Source organism: Gracilinanus agilis, chromosome 3, assembly GCF_016433145.1.
Source record: "Gracilinanus agilis isolate LMUSP501 chromosome 3, AgileGrace, whole genome shotgun sequence".
Lineage (NCBI taxonomy): Eukaryota > Metazoa > Chordata > Mammalia > Didelphimorphia > Didelphidae > Gracilinanus > Gracilinanus agilis.
In genome coordinates, this window is record NC_058132.1 from 228,919,478 (window position 1) to 228,947,293 (window position 27,816).

The following is a 27,816-nucleotide window of genomic DNA, read 5'->3' on the forward strand; positions in this document are numbered from 1 at the left end:
GGAATTGGTGATGGTGTGCTTGGTTTAGTCAATGGATGGGCAAGACAGCTAGTCGTTTGGGGTTTTTTCCCATACAACTCATGAAAGCCCAGATTAATTTATTGCTTTTCAAAAAGTCAAAATATAAATTCCAAATACATTTGATTTTTAAGATATCTTCATATGACTTTATATGAAGATAGAAGGGTCTTAAAATTCAAGAAATTAATATTCCCCCTGATTATATCTAAATGAAATAAAAAGCCAGAAGTAAAATACTTCACTATTTATGATGCTGGCTTTTTTGCAGATAATTTTAAAGGGCTTAACAGGCAAATTTCAAAAACAGACTAAGGAACAAAAGACTTGAAATACTGAAACTTCCCTTTTTGCATTTTGAAGCCCTTTAAATCAATAAATAATAAACTAGGAAATATATGATAGCAATGTTCATTCTTCTACTATACTCTGGGACTAAAACAAGTTGTGGCAACCCATGAAAGGGATAAAATCAAAACTCAATTCAGCAAACATTTATTGTTTTCTGTCTACAAGGCTATGTGTAATATGTTAAATTCTGGAGGAACAAAGGCCAAAAGAAACTGATTTTGCTTTTGTATTTTTCCCCTAAGGAGTTTAAATTCTCCCCAGAAGCAGGAAATAAACATCTATATGAGAAATAAATAAAACTTATGTACAAAAAAAAATTAATTACAGGGGTATCATGGGGGTGCAGGGTCCCTTGGATAATCCAAGTCTCTAGAGATAATCCCAGGTCAAAAGAGTACATGAGGAATTCCTCAATCCTGGACACCAGGAAGGCTAGTGGTGGAAGAAAGCCAGCCCTGGTACAACTAAAGTGACAACTGTATAAACAAAGGATTCTCTGAGAAATGCATTTCCTTCTGTTTTGGTGCCTTTCCCCTATTCTTGTGATAAGGGTTTTAGCATGGACCTTCTGTTTAGCAAACCTTCTGTTTGCATCTCAAACATCACTAGTCTCTCTGCAATATGTGACTCATCCTCCTTTATGATCAGGGCCTAATTTGTCATAAACAATGTATACCTGTGCTTCTATCTCACATACCTAGGTACCTCACATGGGAATGTCATCTAATCCTCCCTGCATTGTCCCTGGCCCCACCTTCCTTTCAGAGTCATGTAGTCTCTGTTCCTTTAAGGTATAAAAATCCTGGCCCCCTTCTCCTCTGGAAAGTAGACTTCACCTGCACCTATCTTAGCCATTCAGTGAATAAATTCCTCTATTTTTAAAGATTCTTTGGAGCATGGCAATTCTTTAAGTGGCCACCCTCCCAAACCAGATAATATCAAGCTCTCACATGACAAGGGAAAAGTACTAACAAATGAGGGAATCAAAATAGTCCAAGAAGGAAGACAAGAGAAAGAATGTTCTAGGGATGGTAGATAATTTGGACAAAGGTTATTAGCTATTAGATGTAGGGTGGAGTACAGGAAATATACAGTAGGCAAGTTTGGCTAAAATGTAGAGTAGATTGTTTAAATGAGTAATAAGTGTTTTGCGAGATAATCCATGTATAACGCAGATTCGATTGCTTATCTGCTCTAGGAAGGGGAAAGGAAGAAGGGAGGGAGATAATATGGACATCACATAACTTGGGAAAACTTATGTGAAAATTTGTCATTAAAATTAAAAATCCAATTTAAAAAGTAAATTAAATGTAGGATAGATGAGGGAAAATAATTTTAAATCAACATAAGATAGAAAAGTAAATTATAGTAAAGAATATAGTACTGCTTAGACCATTTTTGAATATTTGAAGATTCTTACCTTTGTTTTTGGTTCTAGAATTTTTACCCCATAAATTGATATTTGCAATTCAACTTTAGGAGTTTTCTGACCTTCAGATTTCTTGATATGTCTTGCAAACTAAAAAATGAAAAGTTTTAAAAGTCATTATATTTATATTTTTAAGGGATTTAAAACATCGACACCTAAATATTTCAAGTGTGTAATTTAGTTTTTTGACTTAATCTTTTTCCTTCCAACCAAAAGAACTGGATTTACATATCTTTGTGGATGTTTTACAAACATTTTTTCATATTGTAAGTTGTACCTAAATACAAGTCAAATAAAAATAATTTTGTGAATTCTATATAGCAAACTGAAATGAAAGGTATAGTATACATAAAACCATTCTATCACTGATTTAAGTTGATTTTCTATATGCCAAACCATGATCACGGCAAAGAATACTTCAATGCAGTTGACTATGAACTGATATTGCTCTATCCCAGAGCTTGGAATTACCCAAGGATGATCTAAACCAGTTTTTAAAAAAGAGAATAAAGAAAAGAAAAAAGAAACTGTTTAGTCCTGGAGCCATTGGAGCCTATCCAGCCTCTGCCTATTTGTTAAGCAAATTAACTCTCCCTGTGGCTTCTCTCCCTGGTTTTCTCTATAGACTGTTGGTTGTTATATAAAACAACTTATGGAACAGCTTCTCAAGGCTTGCCTTAGAAAAGACTCCTTCCCTGTTTAAATATATTTTAATATTTGAACTTATTTAAACTCTACCTCCCCTCTCCTCTCCCATGTCCCTCCTGGGCACTCCTGCAACCCACTGCTATGTGATAACCCTGGTTTGCAATTCCTGCAACTGAATTAAAGATCCTTATTTTTGCTACTTTAGGGTAGTCTTCTTTATTGCAAGTTAATGGAAATTTTGCAATTTTGCAATCAATGTAAATATTGTAAGTTAATTAAAATTTATATATATTATTATTCTCATAAAACATATAAGAAAGCTTTAACAAAGAAGTTCTTTCATAATTTTCATAATGTGAAGCAATATACATATATGAATAATAAAAATATCACTTATCATCATTATTGTTGTTATACTTTGTAAATATTTGGCATTTTATAAAACTTTGAAATTGATAATGGCAGCTAAATTGAAGAAAAAACTTTTAAAAGCACTAATATTTCTCACATTCCAGTGCTCCAAGATCTATTAGTTAATAATAATTAACAACAACAATAATAACAGTGAACATTTATAGTTACTATGTTAAGTGTTTTACAATTATTATCTCAAATGATCTTCAAAACAACTCTGGGAGGTAGGTACCATTATTATCCCCATTTTGTTGATGAGGAAACTAAAGGAAACTGAAGTTAAGTGACTTGCCCGTTGTCACATAGCTGTTAAGTGTCTGAGGTCATCTTTGAAATCAAGAATCCCTAACTGCAGATCCAACACTCTGGCTGTCCTAAATGTATATATGCACATATACATATTCTTACAAGTCTTTGAAGTCTTCTGAGGTTGGATAGTTGGCCCCTTTAAGTTCTCTCTCAACCTTAAATCTATGGTCTATCTCTTTTCCTTTTCTTTTTCTCCCTATTTAACATGTAGATTTTTGTTAAGAGGGGTATTCTGTAGTCATTGTTGTCATATCCTTTGAATCTGTTTAAATTGGAGCAAATGTAATTATACGCTTTATAGTAATAGTTTGGAAATTAAGTCATAGTCTGTGTGCCCAATAAGTTGTGCTTATTGTTGCTGTGTAATATCATATAACACATTAGAGCATCTAGGATTTAGATCTGAAAGGCATCTTAGAAATTACCTAGTATAACCTGCTATCCTTTACCTATCCCCCCCAAAAAAATATTAATTAATAGGTGGCAGAATTGGAACAAATGATTCACCACTTATATTTTGGAATCCTTCAGTGGGGGAATGGGGAGAAAAGGGTAGATTTTTTTTTCCATTTGGGGTGGTTTGATTTTTTTTTTCCTGCAGAATGTCTAGTGGAATGAATGATTGCCTTAAGTACTTTTTGGATACAGCGTCTCCAAAATACCCACAGGTATTTAGCTGGTTTGAAGGAGATTTTTCTGTAAGATCTTTGGTTTTACTCCAATCCAGATCTTTTGTCTGCACTGGCGCCAAGGTACCTCCTAAAGAATGCAGATTGATTTGTTTTTCTTTTCCTTTATGATTTTCCTTTCCTATACTGACACAATGAAAACAACTGGGATTTTCATATAGGAATACTGACTTAATAAATAATTTTCTCTAGCTTTACATGAATATGTCTGGATCAATCAGCTCTTTATAGATATTTTAAACATGGCTCTTAAGGGCTATTCTAATGAGCCATTTCCTAGGGGAAAAAAAAGAAAAAAAAAACTACTGAAGTCCATTTTACATTTCAAGTCATGAGTATTACTGTGACCTTTCCCAAATCACTAGGTAACCTTTTGGAGTTTCTAAGAAGTTGGCTACAGAGCAATCACTGAAATTAAACTTCTTTACTTAGTTTTGGGGGATATGAGGTTTTTATCCCCTCTCTTTCTGTGTCAAATAGATGAATAACAAATTAACTGATTGCAGCAATTGTCCTTTCAGCTTTATATTAGAATCACTGACAGTACTGAAAGAGACTTTTAGCCTTTTCATTTTAAAGATAAGGAAAATAAAACTCAGATAATTTATGAAGTCATATAGAGAGAGAATTAGGAAGAGAAGTCCAATTTCTTGATTTAACACCCATTTATTTTTTTCTTTCTATAACACCGCTTCTTTCAAATGATATAGTAGGTATTTTATTTTGTATTTCTGTAATAGTCACTGTTCTAAAATAGCTGTGTTTATGTAAATACATACACACACACATATAATTTTCTATATAGGATGCAAATTTCAGTATGCTGCCCTTTTGTCAATCTATTTTAACTATAAAGTTCAATTTCTCTAAATATTTGCCTTAAAAGCTCATTTTATTTTGAAGTTTTCAGTTTCCATCCACTTTCTATCTCTTCCTCTCAGAGACTTTCTGTATAATCTCCAATATCCTTCCATTTCATAGTTAGAAGAAATCTTGACTATTCTTTCTTATAGTTTTTTTTAAATCTCTCATTATACTAATGCTAATTCTTAAAAAAAAGGTCTTACAATTTAAGTTTTCATTTTATTCCATATTAGTTATAAATAGAAAATCATATTGTTTTTTCAGTAATGAAAATTAAGATAAAATATTATGAACACTTCAATTCTCAGGTGGATGATTGATTCACAACATGATTACTATAGTGCATTTAAATGGTTCTTTTGATTAGAAAAGTTTAATTCAAAAAATACCTAACAATTCTCGGTTAACCAGCTAGATATAAATCTCCCTATCAAAATGTTCTTTATTAACTGGACAAAAATACCACACTTGAAGGAGGCTAATGATATACACAAAAAATGATTCAGGAATACCAAGCTAATTAAAAACAATCTCAAGAGACATACAAAGAATTCAAGTCTAGAAGTTGGTGAACCCAGGTTCTAATCTAAGTTCTATGGTACTATGGAATAATTGCAAAGAGTCATGGTAAGATAGATAAAATGACAAACTTGGAGACAGGAGATACCCAGGTTCAAATTCAGCCTCAGAAAATTTTTAACTATGGGACCCTAAGAATGTCATTTAATGTCTCTGACACTCAGTTTTTCATCTGTAAAAATGAAAAATGTGGGTAGTAATAAGGCCTACCTCAAAGGATTTTGATGAGTAAAATCTAACTCAAAGGTTCTTAAGTTGTCTAGGCAACTAATGAACTTGCATGGAAAAAATAAATAAAATAAAATACTCCAATACAATATATTTACTTTCACTAACTTCTAACTCAGATGTATCATTTCCTTCAACTATAAATGCAAACAAGAAATATTATTTTGAGAAGGAGTCTATAAATTACTCCAGATTGCTAAAAGGGTCCATGACATAAAAAGGGTTAAGAATTGTAGATCTTATTAGATAATTTATTAAAGCACTCTGGAAACTTTAAAGTGTTCTGGCATGGCCTTGAGCAATTTAATCCCACTAAGCCTCAGTTTTTGCTTCTGTTTTGTTTTAAAATTTAAGGAGTTGGAGGACTGCTAAGTAGCTCAGTGGTTTGAGAGCCAGGCCTAAAGATGGGAAGTCCTGGGTTCAAATCTGACCTTAGACACTTCCTAGATGTATGACCCTGGGCAAGTCATTTAAGCCCCATTGTCTAACCCTTACCACTCTTTTGCCTTGGAGTCAATACACAATATTGATTCTAAGATGGAAAGTAAGGGCTTAAAAAATTAGGGGGTGGGAAAAGATGGCTCTCAAGGTCTCTTCCAGTTGTAGATGTATTATCCCATGAACCTATATGAATTGTTAGTATTATTGCATAAATTTCCACTGCCTTGCCTCAGTTTCTTTCTCTGTAGAGATTTATGTATCTTCCACCTATTTATATCCCAGATAAATCCGGGAACATTAAAACCTCATCCCCAAACATCTGCACCATATATAAGCATATTTATTCCCTGAAACACAGAGCCTTTAAAATATACTTTCTCCACAAAGTCATTTTGCTATACATATTTGTTCAATCTATTTAGTAAATTAGTTAAATGTCATATGGTGGAAGGAATGCTCGGTCTGTAACCATAAGACCTAGGTTCAAATCCAGGTTCTATACTTAACCTGTTTGACTTTGGGAAAGTCATTTCGATCCCTATGTCTCTCAGTGGTTCCCAAACTATTTTGGCCTACTGCCCCCTTCCCATAAAAAAATGTTACTTAGCCCCCTGGAAATTATTTTTTTTTAAATTTTAATAGCAATTAATAGGAAAGATAAATGCACATGTGACCATCACTGTCTCCCTGGATTGCTGCAGCACCCACCAGGGGGCGGTAGCACCCACTTTGGGAATCACTGGAATGGATTGGTCTAGTTAACCTCTAAAAGGTTAACCATGATCCTCTGATTTTTAATTCCAAAGAACAAAAGTGAATTTAAACAAGAAAATGTCATCATGTTAAAGCACTAAGTCTAAGTCTAAGATTAAAGTCTAAATTAAAGGGATTGGTCTAGTTAAACTCTAAAAGGTTAACGATGATCCTCTGAATTCTAATTCCAAAGGAAAAAAGGTGAATTTAAACAAGAAACTGGGATCATATTAAAGCACCAATGGCAAAATTTCAATGTACAAAAGTTTGAGTGATTCTTATTTCATTTTTCATTTAAGCTGTGATTAAAAAAACAATCAATCAAGAAATAGACAAACAAAAAAAAAAATCTTTGGGAGAATACTGGAAAAAATAAAAAAAAAGATTTTCCGTGACTGTCTAAGTCTCATCTTTTAATAACTGGACATCCAACAGACATCAAAGGTAGACCATAAAAGACATCAAGCAAGAAACAAGCTGTTGAGCATCTTTAAAAGTCTGAATCCCATTACATATTAACGAGGCTAACAATTCACTACAAACCATTTTATGTCTCAATTATTTTTAGTCCCTGGTCCTTTGTGAGTTTAACTATGCTGTTATTCATTTAATCCAGAATCTAGCATAGTGACATAGCAGAGAGTGAGCAAAGCTTTGGGGTGATTTTGTGGAGCAAATAAAGTACAAACAGTTGGAGCCAGGACAAAATGATGGATGTCAAACTCCTAAGCCATGGCAGATGTAAGTACACACACCCACTCTAAGCAGAACGCATATGTCAAAAGAATGGGCAGGAAACTGAGATGGGGGAGGGGTACACGCAGTGCATCTCTGCCCGAGAGCGCCTCATTTTTCCGATGGAGCGTTGGCGCCACCTGCTGGCCATTGCAGCAACCTTCCTGCAATAAACCAAAGGGATGAGGCGGGTGGGCTGGGGCATATGTAAAGGCAGTGGGAACCCTTGAAAAACCAGAAATAGGCATCCTTCTTGGTCTCCTGTAGGTGGGGAAGTCTGATACCAAATTAACTGGTATTATAGCTATTCCAAAGACTATTAGTTTTTATTCTAAAGACTATGTAGCTATTCTAAAATTTTATGAGTGGGAGACTATTAATCAAATATTTGCCCTTTATTACATTTGAAAAAACAAAAAAATAATAATATTAGAAATAGATATAAAAAACTTATATGTCCATATTTATCTCTTTTATATGAGTTTTTCTATATTAAATCTACTTTAGTAAGAAAATGCCATAAGATATAAAATCCTTTATAAATTATTTAATTTCCATAATATTACACAGCCAATCTTAATTTTCTTTGAATCTTTTTAAAATATTTTTGTCTAACTGATTTAAGTGCTTAAAATGTACAAAAATATTTCAGAAAATAAAGTATTAGAGTTCCTTATAATAAATTCTAATTGAAGGGAATTTGAATTACATAGCCTATTGCATGTTGGTAACTAGACAGGGCACATATAGTTTTAAACAGTGTCAATGAATGGGAAATACTTCATTGATCACATCATATAAATTTGTGGATTTGCTGTTCAACTTTATGATTCTTGTTTATAAATCATAGATTATAGGATTTGGATCTAGAAAGAACTTTTCAGATTACCTCTCTAGTTGAACCCTCTGATTTACATGGGAAGAAACAAGGTCCAAAGCTTTTTACATGTGAGGACAGCTGAGCCCCAAAGAGATAAAATGATTTCTCCAAGGTCAGTGATAGCAGGAAATAGGAGAGCTGAGGTGCCTTTTTAGGTCCTCTGGAATTTTCATTTGGAAATATATATTGTGCCTTTTAAATCTGTGGCTAATCATGGAAAGTTAAACCATCTCAAAATGCCTGAAAATCTCTGGTCATAATAAGACCCAGAACTTTCTTTAGGTTTAAGGCTAATATTATGAACTGGGACAAAGTTTTCTCTTATTTCTGTACAAGTAAGCATAAAATCACCTATCAAAAAACTACTCAAGAGGTTAGCCTAAAGAGATGTATGGGCCTCCTGGTAATATTGCCCACTTCTTTATGTCTCTGAAAATAAATAATTTGACTTCTTTCTCCTCTTCACTTCAAGTTTAATGGATAGCTGTGATTTAATAGTTTCAATATAAAAGAAATATTTTCCATTTGCTGGTGAACACTCATGGCTTAGAGATAGCCCTTTTCTAATTATTTTTTTCCCAATGGAAGCTAGCTCAGTTGAGTATTTTTTTAATGCCACACTAAACAGAGTCAGATGGTTTTGTTCCTGGAGTTTGAAGTGGGTGTCCAAGACAATGTCTAAAAATCAGTCAAGCTAACTGAAACAATTAACAAATAACATATCCCACCCCACCAAACCCCAGCTCCAAAGCACAGGATAAAATCTTTGGAAAGAAACATTGTGCAGAAGGGAGGGGCTTTTCAAATTTAAAAATCCCAGTGAGATTTCATTTTCTTTGAGGTGGGGTACTGTTTGAGGAAATATCCTGAGAGAAGTTTATTACATAAAAAATTTCTGGGTGAAAATCCTGCCAAGAAAGGGTGGGTGGAGTTTCCTATCAAGCCGCCAGCTCTGCTGTGTAACTGCAGTTTTAGCATCAGGGAGCTGTAAACTGAACAGTTCCTAATGGTTGCTCATGGAGCTTGCCAGACCTTCCTACCTTTAATGACTGGGATATCTTTTGGATTTGCTTTTCTTCCAAAATAATACTTTAAAGTGTACTTCCTTCTAGGGCTTTGGTGAATAATCTAACAATTTATGAGAAATGCAATTCTTCATGAAGAATACTAGAAGCTCAGTCTCTGGGGGTGGGACATTGGGGGTTTGCTGGGGACTTTCTGTCTAAACCATGCCTGTGAGTTGCTAATGTGACTCAATGGTAGGTACCTCTTCAGTAGTTCCCAAACTTTTTTGGCCTACCGCCCCCTTTCCAGAAAAAAATATTACTTAGCACCCCCTGGAAATTATTTTTTTTATTTTAATAGCAATTAATAGGAAAGATATATGTATCAATGTTTCTACCTTTTTCATAAAATATAGTAAAGAAAGGTTTAAATTAGAAACATTGAACTTTGAAATTATAAAACTATTCATTGAACTCAGAATAGAATGTAATACAAAAAAAAGTGTGGCCATCACCACCTTCCTGAATTGCTGCAGCACCCACCAGGGGGTGGTGGTGGCCACTTTGGGAATCAGTGCGCCTCTTGGTCATGAGCATGCTATTAAAGGAGTTAGGTTAACATCCCTTCTGTTCATAATCAATAATGGCAAGAACTAACATCACAGTAATTTATATTTAATTTAATGATTATCATATGTAATTAAAATATATTTTTAATTTTTGTATAATATTATTTAGATATAATTTTATTATGTTATATTTTATTTATTAAACATCAATATTTAATACGTATTTGTTTTATTCAATTTCTAGATTTATTAATATAAACTTATATAATTTAATTGATATTTATTATGTTATATAATTATTAATATGTAATTTGAACTATTTTATTAGAAATGGTCAAAAATAACTGGAAGAAAGGCAAGGTAAATATACTCAGTCTTACTTCTAGACATAATGAATGACATGTGTGTGCTTATCTCCCACCTCCCACAAACACCCCAAGGTGCTTCTTTGAGCATTTGGAGGAATAATGAAAACATATGGTGATATTTGTACAATGATCACCTGCCTCTAATAAGTTAAGACTGCAAAGACTCAAAAACTAGTCTTGCAATGGATTTCTAATATGTGAAAATACTTGAAGTGCTGTATCCCCTTCATGTTGAATAGAATCCCTTACCTTTAGTTTTCTAACTGCATCTCTCACAACTTCAGTACCTTTGGGCTGCTCCACTTCTGTACTGCCAAGAAACTGAAAATTGTCATCTGTGAGATATGAGTCACATAGAATTGAATCATTTTGCAATGCACATTTTCAGAATACCATTTGAAAACTAGACAAAACTCAATCTTATTTAAATGTTAAGTGGAATGATTGTTTTGTAAGAACCCCTTTAAAGTAACTTGGAATTGTAAATATTTCATTTGTTGGTGGGGTATTTTTCTTCTCTTCAAGAATAAAATAAAATACACTACAAACAAAAACAGCCAAAAAAAAAAAAACCCTACTGCCACCTCCTCCAAAAACAATATCTTTTCCTTCCTCAAATAATTCTCTAGAAATGTACCATAAAAAGGAAATGCTAAAGTTATTGTGTCATTAAATGTCAAAGGTATGATATAGTATATAAGACTATTATATTAGTGCCAATTAAATGTTTCCCAAGATAAAAATTCAGTAATCATCCATATATTTTTGAAGAGCTGAAGCCTTCTTTTTATTTAAAAAAAAATCTTTACATTTTAGTTTAAATCTGCAACATGTGGCAAGGATCTAGGACAACTCCAAAGGACTCAAGATGAAAAATTCCCTGTCATAGAAGGAACTGATAAAGAGTCTAGGCAGATTGAAGTTACCATTCTTTACTTTATTTCCTTCATTAATTTTTCTTTAGCATAAATTATATATATCTTCTCTCACAATATGATGAATGTGGAAATATGTACTATATGATACCATGTATAATCCATATCACAGTATTGCCATCTTAGGGAGGTGGAAATGGGGAGAGGAGTGGGATGGAGGGATAGAATATGAATCACAAAATGTCAGAAAATGACTATTAAAATTGTATCAACATGTAAAAATCTTCAACAGCTGATAATCTACTCAAACTTTTCTAAGTATTATTTTAAACAAGCTATAGTTTTAACTATAGTCTTCATATCTGTCTTACTACAAACAATAATTATCTGTTTCTAAAATTAGTAGTGTTATTCTATAGTTATAAAGTAATTCCATGAAACATTTTTAAAGCAAATTAAAAACAAATCATGAAAACCCTTTAAATATGATTTCTCTTATAGCTTATATCTAAAATCTTTGTCAGTTATTACACATGTGGTACCAAAATTGAGATAATTAAATTATAATGTTTATAAGACCTTTTGAAGTGAGCTATGAAGGGTTGATGGTTAATAGATAATTCATGAAATTTTATCAAATAAAAAGAAATATGTAAAAATTAAAATTATTTATCTATAAACTAATATGATTACTAAATACATTAAGAGTAGAATCCAAAAAACAATTCTATTCTAATAAGAGTCTAAATCATCTAAATACTGACATCATATCTAGTCTATCTAAATTTAAAGACCACATCCTTTTATGAAATAAAATCTTTAATAATGATATTAGGTCAAGAAGAGAAATGATGTCAATATTTTATCTTAATTTCCTATAATAACTAAATTCACAAGTAGAATTTTACATGCCCTTTCCTACTGAATTAAGGAAAAAAGAAGATAAAACACTACTGGTTAAACTCAAATTCTATGATATCTTCATATAGTTTTTTTTTTTTACTCTCATACAGTTTATTGAGCTTCTGTTAATGAAGCAAATCCTTATTCCCATCAGTTGAAATCACTATACCAAGAAAGTTTCAAGGATCTGTAACAATGTAGCTGCATTCCCATTATTCTTTCTTTTTTCAATCAAAATGCCATTTGTGAAGCACAATTATCTATTCCAATAATACAAATGAAGTCAATATATACATATGTATTGGAGGTCAAGCTGATGAAGATTGAGTCTTTGAAGGATGCAGAGATTTGTCCCTGCTTGGTTCCAGTCCAAGTGATTGAACAGAAAGGGTAGTCTGCTTCCAGCTAGTCATGACTGAGAGTTTGCTATTGTATGATGACAGAATATTTCCTAAATGGCTGAAGAGCTAAAATAACTGATGACTGATATGTTGCTTAGTTTGCAAACAAAAGTCAATACTTCGGTCTCTTCTTTGATATTAACTGAAGCAGACCTGAGGGAAAAAGCAAATTCCCTGTTCCTTATCTGGTCATCATATGTCCTTGAGCACATGTTCCTGCTTCTTTGGTGTTTATTAGATGAATGAATATTCTGAAAAGGGAGTATCCAAGCAATTGTGTGAGTTTTAAAGCCCCACCAGAAGATATGTTGGTGATTATGGTTAGTATGAGGTGGCAGTAGCCTATGACCAAGGAATCACCTCCAGATGGGAGTAGAAAAGCAGACACTGATGATAATGGAAATGGTAGCAACTTCAGGGATCGTGACCTCTCATGATGGAGAGATGTATTAGCTACAGAAAGGCACCAGTTATGAAGAGATACACCTAGAGGGAATTTTGTGAGAGAAATGGACTTCTAAGGCCAAAATCCAGGAGTCAGCCCTCGTCAACACATTGTCTCTAAACAGGTTGTCGTTCAGCCTTTATTTTCAAAGACGACAAATGGCATCATGATGTCAGGCTTAAAATATGTGTTCAGCTGTGGCTGATCAGTCTAATGTGAGTTCAGCAGACTACCTCAGATGAGGCACAGGTGTTCTCATAGAATGTTGCATTTTCTTTGTGTTTCTACAATTCTGCTTTACTTATGGAGTACAATGCCTTCTTCAATGTGGTTCTGTGCCAGTGTTTCCCATGTCTCACAGTCAGTACTAAAGTTCTTCAGAGATACCTTGCCTATTTCTTTGAACTATCGTGTGAATGCTTACCTTGTGTGAAATCTCTATAAAATAGTCTTTAGGTTAAACATGAGTTTGGTATTTGAGTTATGTGGCTAGCTCATCATGCAATCGAATTTTAATGCTTGGCAGCTCAGCTCTAGAAAAACCTCAGTGTTTGATACATTATCTTTCCAAGTAATCTTCATGATCTTCCTGAGACAATTCAAGTGGAAGCAGCTCATGGCACCGATAGAATGTCCAGGTTTCAAAGGCATACAGAAATGTAATCAGCATAGCGACTCTGTAGACCATACAGCTCGATACCTCTTCTTTCTCTCACTTTTTTGGGAAGCCTCCCAAGCATTGAGCTAGCTCTGGCAATATGCATATCAACCTCATCATCTATATGGGCAGTCCTGCAGAGTATACTTCCAAAGAAAGTAAACTTCAAATAGTTATTTTAAATCTGAGTATACTTTCCATAGGGATCCTATGTATACAGGAAGAGGGTACACATTAGTAAGTTTTAAAACTACTGTTATTTCTATCCCTTCTCAGCAAATCCCTTTTACAAAAGCTAACAAAGGTCCACAGGTTCATTAATAATTGGGAGAACATCAGTGGAAGCTCAGGAGCAACATCATTAGAAACTTCAGCTCCTCAGGGTTACTCTTAGAATCTAGACAAAACCACAGTCTTAACTCAGACCCCATCATCTCTCTACTGGATTAGAAGGCAAAAGCTTTTTAACAAGTATCCCAGTCAGAATTATCTTTTTATTAAACTCTGTACTTCATTCAGTTGCCTCCATGATTCTTCTACAGCTGGGTCTGAACATGTCACCCCTTTGCTCAAGAAACTCAATAGTGGCTCTCTATTCTATCAGATTTGGATATAAACTCCCCTGTTGTAGAATTTACAACTCTTCCTACCTAGAACCCTTCTTACATTTTCAGTATTCATACATGTTGCCCCCTTCCATAATTCTATACCAACTGACCCACTTGTAATTTCTCTAACATGATATTCATCCTCATCTTCGTGTTTTTGTCCTTGGTGTCCCTACACTTGGAAAGCTATATACAGCCCTTCTTTATGTACCCCTTTTGGATTTCTTGGCTTTTGTCAGAACTTAACCCGTCTTACCTTCTGCAGGATGCCTTTTCCTGTACTCTGCATCTGTCTTGTAAACACCTTGCTATTTATTTGTCTCTCTCTTTAGAATGTCCTGCTTCTTTAGGGAAGTTGGTGCCTTCCTTCATTTCCCCAGTACTTGGTACAGTGTCTGAGAGCAACTTTTTAAAAGATACCTGTTGATTGACTTATCATTTGACATGTGTCTACCAATAGGTCAAATTTTGAATTAGAAAAGTTTATTCCATAAGGAGAACCAAGAAAACATTATAAATAGTAACTGCAATATTGTGGAATGATCAAATTTGATAGACATTGCTACTAACAGCAATACAATGATCCAGGACAATTCTAAGGACTTATGACAAAGAATGCTATCCACCTCCAGAGAAAGAACTGTTGGAGTAGAAATGCAGATAAAGACATATGATTTATCACATGTTTATTTGGGTTTATGTTTAGGGGTTTTGGTTTTATAAGATTATTAACTTACAAAAATGAACAATATGGAAATTATAAAAATAAACTTAAAAAATTTATTCTGTTATCATAAAGTAACTCTAGTAAATCTGACTTTATTTTTCCCCCATGAAATTACTCAGGCATTCATCCTAACAAATTTCGAAACACTGTACAAGCATGCTAAATCAGAAAAAGAGTGGTCTTTGTTCACTCATGAATTACCAAGAGAGACCTAGAGAGATCAGAGAAACAACAGCAACAATAACAAAAGCAGGACAAACTGGTAAAGAATAGCAACAGACAGGAATTGAAGGGTAAAGAGTATCTGTTCCTCTCCCCCTTTGTTAACCTAGAGAAGGAGAAAATAAGGTAAAGGACTTGAATGCCTTTGGCATATAAAATTATCTCTTATTAGACCCACTCCATAGTCTATATCTGGCAACCAGTTCATCCCTAGTCCCATATGCTTAAATATAAATTCACCTAGAAATACAGGAAGCTGATGATTAAGAAGAGGTGGCATGGGGTGCCTGATACTTAATTTGTACTGTGAAGCAAAATAAAGTATAGAAAGGTTTGCAGACAGATGATCAAGCAGAGAGAGGTGAACTCTGCCTACAAAGGAAATTACAAATTTGGTATGGAGATGTGGAATCATTAAACACTCCTTACAAATGGGGCTAAGGTTGCCTTTTTGTCTCATCTTTATTAGCCAAAAAGGAAAAATGACCCAATATACCAGGAGCTATTCAGTTATGAGAGGAAAAATGCTGGCCATAATTCAGAAAAATGAATTTCTGTTTTCAAGTCTATTTTCTTTTTCTTCTGAGAGATTAACCATCACTTTAGGGACTAAGATTGTAGAAAATAAGGAACAAGTACAAACTAATCATTGGCAAATACTAATTTATTGAAAGTTATCGTGGTCAACAATGGCCTGAAAGTGTTTCAGAAACTATTTGTGGATGAAAATAATCATAATCTAGCAAAAATTTCAGGAAGTTCACTGCTATGTGCAAGTAGGCCTATATGGGAAAATTATGGAAGGGCTCCAAAAAGATTCTAAAAAATCAACCTCTACTAATGCTCCAGAAAACTATTAAAATTGTAATTCACTATACTCTTAATTAAACCATATGAGTTGAGAGCATAAGGAGAATTACCTGAATAAAAGTCAAATTAAATTAGAAAGTATGTGTTGACTCAGATACATACATGCCAATTTCTATATTAGTTAACATAGTCATAGCTACACCATGTCATGGGAAACAGCCCAGATATTAGTAATTAATTTTAAAGGAGAAAAGCAGTGAATCTTGATAATGATGTAATCCTTACATTCTTTTCTTTTCAAAAGAAATAAAAAAATAAATACATTTTTCTTGGATTTAACACTGTCTATCTAACATGTTGAAAATATCTGTAAGAAGCTAAAAATAAAAAAAAATTTTGAAAAAGTGACATCTTGTTGATAATAAACACTATTGTGCCACAGTATATAGCTATAAGCACCAAAAACAACAACAAAAGAAACTTAGATCCATGCAAAACTCTTGGGTCCTTGGTTCTGAGTTTATAGCATTCAAAAAAGTAACACATTGACAACTATATTTTTCCCCTTGGATTTTAAACTCTAATCTTTCATGCCTCCTGAGTCCCTCCCAAAGGATTGCATTATTTTATATACTTTGCTTATCACTAACACCAACAGAACAAATGCAAGCATGTTGATATTTCAAATTGGTTGCAACCTATTGCTTTCGTTTGGAACTAACCAATTTATTTCCCTACAAAAGGTCAGGTTTCTGCATATAAGTTGTGCCCCCCACACAGAGGAGGGCTACCATGATGTATTAATTGAATTAACATATTTAGGAAATGTATTTTTATTAAGAAGGCTAAAAAGATGGCTTTTGAATCAGCTGCTGCTTCCTTGAACTAGTCCTACCATGTTATTCCTTCCTGTGAGTCTTTATGATGTTTTTAAAAGGTATGCATGTATATATTAATGCATGTGGATATATGTTTAAATGTCCATATAAAATTGTATCTTACAGAATAATAGGATAAAATATTTGTCTTTCAGAATAAAACAATAAAAAATCTTAAGATACATGTTTTTTTTTATTTTAAACCCTTAACTTCTGTGTATTGACTTATAGGTGGAAGAGTAGTAAGGGTGGACAATGGGGGTCAAGTGACTTGCCCAGGGTCACACAGCTGGGAAGTGTCTGAGGCCGGATTTGAACCTAGGACCTCCCATCTCTAGGCCTGGCTCTCAATCCACTGAGCTACCCAGCTGCCCCCAAGATACATGTTTTGATACATTTTTGTTCCACATCTATTGTTGATTCATCTCATAAACAGAAATGTTTTTCTTCCAAAATATCCTTCTAAAAATATTAGACATCATTTTCTTTCTCCATACTGCATTATCCCTTTTCTTCTGTTAAGCATTTATCACAATGTTGTCTGTTTCTCCCACTTGCTAAGGACTGTGAACTCTTGCTTGATAACTATACTCATGAATTAATATGAAATCTGAATAACAAAAATTTTGAATGGTGCTTTTTATGACTTGTTCTTCTTCCAGTAGAGAGCAGTGTTGGACATTATATTGCAATGATTATAACATCTTTTCTTGATCAAAAAATTTCTTATTTCAAGAATGCCTCTCTAAATTAAAAAAAATGCATCTTTTTTTTAAGGGAACCAGACTAACCAAAAGAAATAGACCCAAATGCTGAAAAATTATAGACCTCACAGGGAGAAACACTGAAAGTAAAAAAAAATATTGTCATTGTTGAAAATATATCTTATTTGAGTTAATTTGTGTAGCCACCAAATCAACTTGATATTCCATAGAGGGATTTTGAATTATGACAAGTATGCCACATTGGGATGGAAAATAACTACAAAGTACAGCTTGAAACTGTAAACTCTTAATCTGTCATTAAAAGAAAAAGAAATCAAAAGTAATAGTTCAATAACTTGTGAATATGGTTTCTCTGGCAACTAGTGGGAAAGGGCATTGGGCCTGAAGTTATGAAGAACACAAGTTCAAATCCAGCCTTCGACATTTACTAGCTGTGATCCTGGGCAGGTCACTTAATCTGTGTTTGTCTCAATTTTCTTATCTGTCAAATAGGAATAAAGCAACATCTGATTCCCAGGGTGTTGTGAGGAAGAATTGAGATAAAGCACTTTGAATTGTGCCAGATACACACTTGACACTCCAGAAATGCTGGAAATTTAGAGGTGAATCACAAATAAATCTTAACAAGGAGCATTCTGGAAGCATGAAAAAGGTATGAAGATGAGATAGTAAAGCTATCTAAAAACAACATCTGGCAGGAGTTTGAACATAAAATTGAGTTACTTTCCTTAAAATCACTTCAACCTCACCTGAGTGATGAAGTGAATGCATAAACTTCATTGTACATAGCAGGAGATATGCCACAGTGGTTTAAGCCAATTAATTTCATGGTCATGATTCAGCTGATTTGTCATGTCATAATGCCAAGACTTATGGTGGGGGAACATAATAATAAAAGAAAACTCATAGCATAATAGTGAACTAAAGACAAGTCAGATGTAATCAGATTTTAAACCATTACCTAATTAGAGACATCATTATCCCAGAGTATATAAAAATGTCACTGAAAAAAATTGCCATTTCTTTTCCATAAATAATATATTTTTGAAAAAGTATTTTTAAAAGTATAGAATATTAAGTACAGTTGATGTCATATTTTCTGGTGAGATTTGCATTTAAATTTATTATATGTAACATTGTAAATCTAACTTTTTAATTTGATGGCTCATTTTATTATTGTTACATTATTATGCTGGGAATGAGGGTCATGAATTTTTTAATTTAATTTTTTCTCATAGAAAATATCACATCCTAAAATTAAACCAAAAATAAATCAAATACAAACAACAAATTAATAATAGGTAAATCAAGTACAATTATTGTTTTTTTCGTTTGGGGAGGTCAGTTATTATTTTCAGCTTCACACATGTACTATTTATTTGATGCCAGGATGCATGATATTCTGGGATATAAATAGTAGGACTCTTTCAAAATTTGTTCTGACAACTAGAAATACATGAAAGTAGTGGCTCTTAATATTGTGACCTGTAGATCCAGATACATATTAGTGATCTACCTAGTTACTTCCATATAATCTCCCCTATTATAATTTTTAGAGAAATGGGCTCTTTTTGATTTCATTTGTATCCCAGTAATTAACACACCATCTGGCATACAATAAGCATTCAATAAATGCTCATTGATTGACTGAAATATGAAATAATCCTTGATCCTGCATGGGCCTCCCCATCTCATTTCTGTCTGAAAGACAGCAGAGTATTAGATAAAGGGTAGGCAAAAAGGACACTGAGAATTACACAATTTTCGGACTGTCCCTAAACATTCAAATTAACTTCTGCTATTCTAAATATGAGATCCTTGTCCAGTGACCAATGATTAGGAATGCTTCAGGAGGAACCGAATCATATTAATATTGAAATTATTTCTAGAAATGAATCTAGGCAATTAAAGGAAATAAGAATTTAATTGAAGAACATCTTAGAGAATCTCCTTAGAGAAGCTGAGAAAAGAATTGATAGAATTGACCTTATTTTGCTTCCAAAGGCAACAAGAAATACTATTTCACATGCGAGTTAGTTTTCTCATATTGCAGTGTTGCATGATAAGCATTTGCAAACAGACCCACCAGGAAGATAATTGCAACACATGTATCAACATCTGTTGCAAAGATGAAAAAGCAGGGAAAGTATATTGAGAGCACATTAAAACAATTTGAATTAAGCAAAATATACTTCAATATTTAATAACTTCAATGCAGAAGAAGTGGGTGATACTATGACCACTTTCTGTAAGATTTGGAATTAAGATTCAGGGTAAATGATTTTCTTTTTGTGCTTCTGAAGCCTTAGCAATACTGCAAGGGGCTGAAGTTGGACTAGATATTGCTATGGGAAGAATTATGAAAGAAGCAACTTTCCCCCAGGAAACTGCTACCTTCAGGAGAACAATGAAAATGATTGTTCAACTTGTAACAAATTATCTGTTAATATTTTTTTCTTAGAATACTACCACTCCTACCACCTGCTGCTCAGACCCTAAATCTTACTAGCTTTACTTTGAATAACTTCATTAACCTCCTAAGTCTGTATTACCTCAATTACCTCTTAACTTTGTACCACTCATGTTTAATTATTTTGTCATTTCAAATGATTATAAAAACGTTCAGCTTTGCCCATGTTGAAGAATTTGAATTTGGCAGAAGTTAGCACATCTGTAATATATAGATTTTTTTCAGCTGAAAACACTAAAGGCTGTCTTGGCTAAGTGAGAAAAGGGAGAGTCCTAAGTTAGTTCTTCAAAAAAAAGAAGAGATTTAAGAGATCTAGGACATGGTCAATGAAAAGGAAAAAAATATCCCAAATGAAGAAAAATATCACATTGTAATGAAAGGAAATAATTGGTTACTGATGTGGAAGTTACTCCCATGGTAGCAGTCTATCTAATTAGTCCATCAAATTGTAAGATCAAAATCAATACCAAATAAGAAAAATTAATATGAGAAATTATTATGCACAGCTGACATGAATAGTAGTTAACCTTTTTAAAGAAGCTATTGATGCCACAGAAAAGGGGGGTGGGGGAATAGTCTGGAGATGTTGACTTGGCCTGACTCCATTTCTTAAGCAAGATTAACCCTTATAAATGAATTGCCACAATAAAGAGACTAGAAACTGTCTTAGCCTTAAAATACTTAATTCCCAAGCTAAGTGGAGAGTTATGACAGCCAAGGGCAACCCTGGTTTAGAAAATAAATTTATTTGTAAAAACTTACCAAAAAATAGTGGAAGATTATAAACAACAATGTCTCATTAAATAATGAGAAACAAGGGATAGGGTAATAAGTTCACATGAAGTTAATTGGCAAGAAAGCCAATTGATCCCGAAGAATAGAAACAAAAATTAATAATGAACCTGAGAAGGGGACAATAAAAGATGAAAAATGGAGTAAAATGTGTTCATTCCTATTGCAAAAAGCATTTTTCCATTAAAGGCAATGAAGGCACTAAATTTGGATTTATCATCATAACCCCTAAAGTATTACATAAGTTAATAGAAATTACACCAAAAAAAACAATACTTAAAATGACAATTATATTAGACCAAGAATACAAAGAGAAGGTATTGTTTTGTGTCCATTAAGGGATAAAATCTTTTGAAAATATATTTGGACCTTTATTACTAACAAAAATGCATGTCAAATTATAATTAAAAACAAACATTTCCATCACCATATCTTCATGATTACCCACACATTTATAATGTACACTGGTAATGAAGATATGAAAAAAGAAACAATTTTCTACAGCAGATCACCTCTACAGCAGATACACACCTGACCAAAGGTACAATAACAGAAGATCCCATACTGCTTGTTGTTTGTTGAATTTACAATCAAATAAATTTTTAAACAAAACATTTAATTGAATAGAATGAAATATCACCTTAGTCTCTACTCCAATAGTCTTTCTTAATGGTGTGCTTGTTAAAATCAGTAAGATTCCTTGAAACAAGAAGAAAAACAAAATTGTTTGATGATTCTGATGATTAGTATCAAGTGCAGTTAACAATGTTAATATTTATAAGGAATGTATTATGACAGTGTGTGTGTGAGAGGGAGAAAAACAGACAGACAGACAGACAGACAGATAGACTGACAGAAAGGTAAGGCATCAAAGGAAGAGATGTGTTCAGTAAAGGTATTTTGGATGAAGATATTCTAAATCCAAAAGGGATTCCCTGTAGATGATGAGGTTCTCCAGATGCTCATAGTTGCAGTTGACACTCAGCTGATTGTATTAAAACCTGGAATATTTCAAAATCTCCCAAACATGATTTTTACCATTCATAAGAATGCAGTCTCCCAAGAATGGAAGAAAAAAATGAAGAAAGAATTTCTGTTGTTCAAGTCATGACATGTGGAAGGAAGTGTAGAGAGCTCTTTTTCAATACATTGTCTTATATTGTATGAATAGAACTGAACAGGAAGAAAAGAAATGCCGTTAGGCAACTTCACATTGTTTTAATGTCTCCAAGTTTCTCCTCAAAGCAAAGGCTATTTTTCTAAGACTTCTTTTCCAAAATAAAATATTAATATTTTTCTGATGATGATACATAACCACGAGTAATGGATTATAAGCTCTGAAGAATTTAAGCTGTGAGTCATCCAAAGGACAATGGAAAGGTACACTGTAAGCATGAGTTAAACTGCAACCTTTCATCAATAAAAAAAATATAAAGTAGAAGTTACATAAGGAATGTCATAGGTGGGGGCAGCTAGTGGTTCGGTGGACTGAGAGCCTGGGCTAAAGATTGAAGGTCCTTACTTCAAATCTAGCCTCATACATTTCCTAGCTATGTGATCCAGGGAAAGTCACTTAAACCGCATTGCCTTTCTGCTCTTCTACTTTGGAACCAATACACAGTATTGATTCCAAGAAAGAAGGTAAGGGATAAAAAAGTCATCAGCAATATATGGCCAGAAAAGGAGGTGAGCTGTCACACATAATGAAAAGGAGGAGTAATTGCTAAATAACCTACATATTGCATTTGCATCTCTGTAATCCATCAATAATAAGCATGAATTAAGTATTTTCTATATGCCAGCTATTGGACTAAGTGCTAATGATATGAAGACAAAATGAAAACATATCTACCTTCAAGGAGATTACATTTAATATTATGATATCTAGAGTCAGACTCCCAACTCACTGAGTTATACCTCTGTAGGGGATTTAAGGGATGATATAGGTAAGAGTTTTTAGAATGAGAAGCCATGGGTGGAGCACAACCTATCCTATAGGGAACAACTACATCAATGATATCAAACATAAACATATCAAAGAATTCAAGTAGCTATACATCTGTGTTGAATTCTTGCTATTCTTTTCTCTTGTTACATGACCAAACCAACCTCCTTTTCTGGTCATGCATGCCCTTAATTCAATAATCTACTATTTCTTGAATACATTATGATTGGCATATGCTATCTTACTCGCAACCACTGCCATTTAGGATAGCTAAAATTCTGATTTTTCTGAGCTTATTGAATACCAAGATTCATAGTCATGAAGCTTGCCCAAAGGAATATTGGTGTTAAAAAATTGGCTTTCTAAGCAGAGAACAATAGCCTGAAGTCACTAGAAATGTGTCAATAATTCCCAAATGAAATTTAGTCAAACACTATCTTACTCTTCAATTCAGAGTGCAGCTCAATGTCCTATTTACAGTGTCTTTGCTTAATACATATGCTAAAAGATTAAGTCAGTTGGTTTCCCAACTTAATCTGGAAAATAAAATGCTTCATCCACCCCTTTGTCCATCCTCCCCTATTATCTGAATGTTGGTTGTTGGGATTCTCATTGAGCAAATCCTGTAATGTTGCCAGGCTTGAAGAATTGCATACAATGTCATCCACAAGCCAATGCATGTGTAGAGACTCAAAATTTATAAAGAATCTTTCTCCTGCTGGACTTTGGATGATAATTTTTCCATGACAGAAACAACTTGGACAATGATATATCTCCTTATTTTGGATCTTGTTTGACATTGATACTTTAAAAACAGAAATTGTTACCTAAGTATATACTAAGTAAAAGAAAGAAAACACACAAGGCAAAAAACCTATATTCTTAATAAATTAATATGGAATCATGTTTAAATGATTAAACTCCATACAAGCAGACTTATTTTAGAACACTGATTTTAGTAAGCCCATAAACATTTAAGTAGCTACTATTCTAAGTGCTGAGAATGCAAAAAAAAATTGTCACTGTTCTCAAGATCTCACAATCTAATGGGGGAGAAAACTTGCAAACAACTATATACAAACAAGCTATAAACAAACAAAAAAAAACTGGGAACAATCAACAGAGAAATGGTACTAGAACTAAGAGTGATCAGGAAAGGCTTCCCATAAAGAAAATGGGATTTTAGCTGAAACTTGAAGGAAACTAGGAAAGTCATGAGGAAGAGATCAGGAGGAACAATATTTCAGGTATGAGGGACACCCAGTGAAAATTCCTGGAGTTAGGTGATGGGAATGTCTTTTTCAAGGAATAAGAAGGAGGACAGGGGCAGCTGGGTAGCTCAGTGGATTGAGAGCCAGGCCTAGAGATGGGAGGTCCTAGGTTCAAATACAGCCTCAGACACGTCCCAGCTGTGTGATCCTGGGCAAGTCACTTGACCCCCATTGCCTACCCTTACCACTCTTCCACCTATAAGTCAATACACAGAAGTTAAGGATTTAAAATTTTAAAAAAATTTAAAAAAAGGAGGCCAATATTACTGGTCAAATAATATATTGGGATATTTAAAAAAAGCTCTAGATCACATGATTGTAATGTTATAAGATTACTGTGCCATAAGAAATGACGAGCAGATTAATTTTAGAAAAACATGGAAAGATGTTTATGAAATTATGAAGATTGAAAAGCAAATCAAAATAATTCTGAGACATCATCTCATGCCAGTCAGAATACCTAAGATGATTAAAGGGCAAAAAGACAAATATTGAAGGGAATATAGAAAAATGATGAGACTAATGCACTATTGGTGGAACTATGAAATGATCCAACCATTTTGGAGAGCAATCTAGAATTATGCCCCAAAAGTTATAAAACTGTGTATATCTTTTGACCCAGAAATACTGCTATTAGGTTTATTTCCTAAGGTGCTCAGGAAATAAGGAAAAGAACCTATATGTTCTAAAATATTTATAGCAGCTCTTTTCGTGTGGCAAAGAACTGGAAATTGAGGGGATGCCCAATGACTAAGGAATAGCTAAACAAGTTGTGGCACATGATTATAATGTATAAGAAATGATGAGCAGGTTAATTTTGGGGAAAAAACATGGAAAGCTATACTTAAAATTATGAAGAGTGAAATGAACAGGACCAAGAGAATGTTATATACTGAAAAAGAAATATTTTTGGAAGAATAACTTGTATATTTCCATCTCCAGAGAAAGAACTGTGAAATAGAAACAAGCAAAACATAGTTTTGCAGATACATATATCTTTTTTGTTAAATTATGCCTTTTCTATTGAAGGACAGAAGGGAAGGTAGGAGAAAATTGAGAATTTCAATGTAGCACACAAACTAATTAATTTATTAATTTAAAAATGTATGTTGGAGGTTGCAGGTAGTGAGAGGTTTAAGATATAAGAAGAATGGAAAGTTTGGAGGGAAGCCAGGTTTCAGAAGGCTATGAATGACAAATAGGATTTTATGTGTGATCCTGGAGGTGACAGGAAGGCAATAGAATTGAGTAAGGGGGATGATGAGGTCAGAGATGCACTTTGAAATGATGACTTTGACAAGTGACTGAAGGATGGATCACAATGGGCAAAGACATGTCAGGTAGACTTATCAGCAGATTATTGCAGCTCTGTAAATGTGATATGATAAGGTCCTACACCAGAATGGTATCAGTATCAAGAGAAGGGAAGAGGACATAAACAAGAAATATTATAAAGGTAAAAATTGACAGGTCTTAGACATGAATTGGATATGGAAGATAAGAAAGTAAAGAATTAGAAGGTTGCAAGCTTGGGTGACTGGGAGGATGGTGATACAATAGATAGTAACAGAATGTCTGAGAAGGTAGAAGTTTTGAAGGAAAGATGATGAACTTAGTTTTGGTCCTTTTGAATTTAAGATGTGTGAGGACATTCAGTTCAGGAAGTCCAATAGACAGTTGAAGATGAGAACCTGGAAGTTGGCAGAGAATTTAAAGCTGGATAAATAGATTTGAGAATGATTAACCTAGAGATGGTGACTGAAAACATAAGAGCTAATGAGATCAGGACTCAGAAGACCTGGATTCAAATCCTCAGTATTTTATTTAGATAACTTCGGGCAAAGTCATTTGTTCAATCTCTTGACTTTAGTCTCTGCTAAAAAATTAGGAGACTGTATTACATGATCTCTGATTATTTTTCATAATTTTTATGATGTGACACTCTATTATAATTATTTTATATTTTCTGTAGGTCTAAGCTTATTTAAATAAAATGTACAAAATCTCAAAGTAACTACTAATAACACAAACATAAAACCACAAACATAAGCTCCATGTACATCTACAGTAAGACTTTGTTTTATGTGACTGATATGTTCTAAGACTTTTCATTTTAGTTAAAAATCATGCTGTTTAATAAATATTTCTTATATGAACATCCCTAGTCACTTAACAACTTTTCTTAGGCTGATCAGAGCTACTGGCATCACTACTCTTGTACTTTAGGATAATTATTCATAATTATTCATAGCACTAATGAAACAAAGAGTCCTGACATGGACAGGACTTGTGGACAAGAGCTAATATTTAGTACAAAACAATGTGATGATTTACTAATACTTCCCAGAGTGAGAATGATGATGATTGGGTGCATTACTGGGAGACTTTACATCATTTGGGGAAATAGCATAAAGTTAGCATATAATTAGAAGTTTTTGTTTATTTTTCTGCCTTTATTTTATTCCCAGTTGTGTATACTTGAATTTGCATGTGTTCATTTTACATAAAATGAGATTTTACTGTACAACCTTCATGATAATATTGCATGTATAAGTTGAAAACTGGCCTAGTATAATTTTTTAACATTGACTTTAAATTCAAGAATTATAATTGCTCGTTGATTACAACACATATAGTTCTTTCCTGCCATGGTCTTTCTAAATATTGCCATCAAATTCTCTTATTTCTCACTAAAAATACAGTAATTCATATTTATGTGGAACTTTGAAGTTTACAGAATTTTTCCCTCACAACAAGCTCACAAGGGAAGTAGATAATTTTAATTTCTATTCCATAGACGAAGAAACTGAGGCCCAGAGAAGTAGAAAAATAATTGGCCTGGAGTCTTGCATTGACTTTGTTAGAATTTTCATCCATTTGTGACTCTGATTCACCATACCATAGTACTGGTATTTAAATTACTTGTGAAATGCAAAGGACTAGGTGACTCAATGGATGGAGAGACAGACCTGAAGACAGGAAGCCCTGGGTTCAAATCTGACCTCAGACACTTCCTAGCTGTGCAGAGCTGGGAAAATCATTTAACCACAATGGCTTAGCCCTTCACTGCTTTTCTGCCTTAGAACTGATATTTAACATTGATTCTAAGATAGAAGGTAAGGGTTTAAAAAAAAAGTTCAAAGGGCTGAAAAAAAAAAGAACATATGATGGATAATGATGAGAATTAAGATTGATTTAGAATATAGCAATCACTACAGAAAGGAGATTTTTAAATTTTCAGGTTAAATTATTTATTGTGCTTTAAGTTTTCCTTGCATTCTGTATCTTTAGAAAACATGATCTAGACAAAACCTGATTAAGAATTCCAAGCTAATATATGAAAGGGAAGTAATAATTATCTGAACTTAGTCAACAAAGGTCATCAAAACAAGGTAGTATGGAAAAGTAGATAGCCTAGAAATGAAACAGCTCAGAAAGAATGCCCTTTTTGTTTGAAAAAAAGAAAAGTAGAGTAAAAGCCATGCCCAAAGCAATATTACTATGGAAAAGAGCAAAATAAGGAATGGGAATTTATGATCTACATAAATCCTTTAAGTGTATCAGATAGGAAATACATGAAAAAACCTCAACCATTCTTTGTAATGCATAGCAGGAAATAGCTGAATACAGTTTCCCATCAGTTTTAGATGTTAAAATATAGTGAAAAATAAGTGAGCATTTTTCTCTCAATATTCTGGATACTGAAAGTAGTTGCATTTAAGAGGGGGCAGAAACTGTACTTTGAGATAGGAAAGGAAAGAATGAATCTTTCCTCATAGCATCTGGTCACAGTTTATTTTTAGGTGA

At 33.5% G+C, this 27,816-nt stretch overlaps 1 protein-coding gene across 4 annotated transcripts in view; it reads right to left on the reverse strand.

Annotated features, from left to right (window-relative positions):
• Nucleotides 1–27,816, reverse strand: part of GULP1 (GULP PTB domain containing engulfment adaptor 1) — a 154,703-nt gene that overhangs the window by 76,530 nt on the left and 50,357 nt on the right. For 3 of the 4 annotated variants that reach the window (XM_044669715.1, XM_044669714.1, XM_044669711.1), the window contains exons 3-4: nucleotides 10,529–10,600; nucleotides 1,790–1,888 (exon numbers count right to left, since the gene is read on the reverse strand). The exons of the other annotated variant lie outside the window; for it this stretch is intronic. In XM_044669715.1, the coding sequence (XP_044525650.1) occupies nucleotides 1,790–1,888; nucleotides 10,529–10,600 (171 nt within the window). The remainder of the gene's footprint in view (nucleotides 1–1,789; nucleotides 1,889–10,528; nucleotides 10,601–27,816) is intronic. 4 annotated transcript variants of the gene reach the window in all.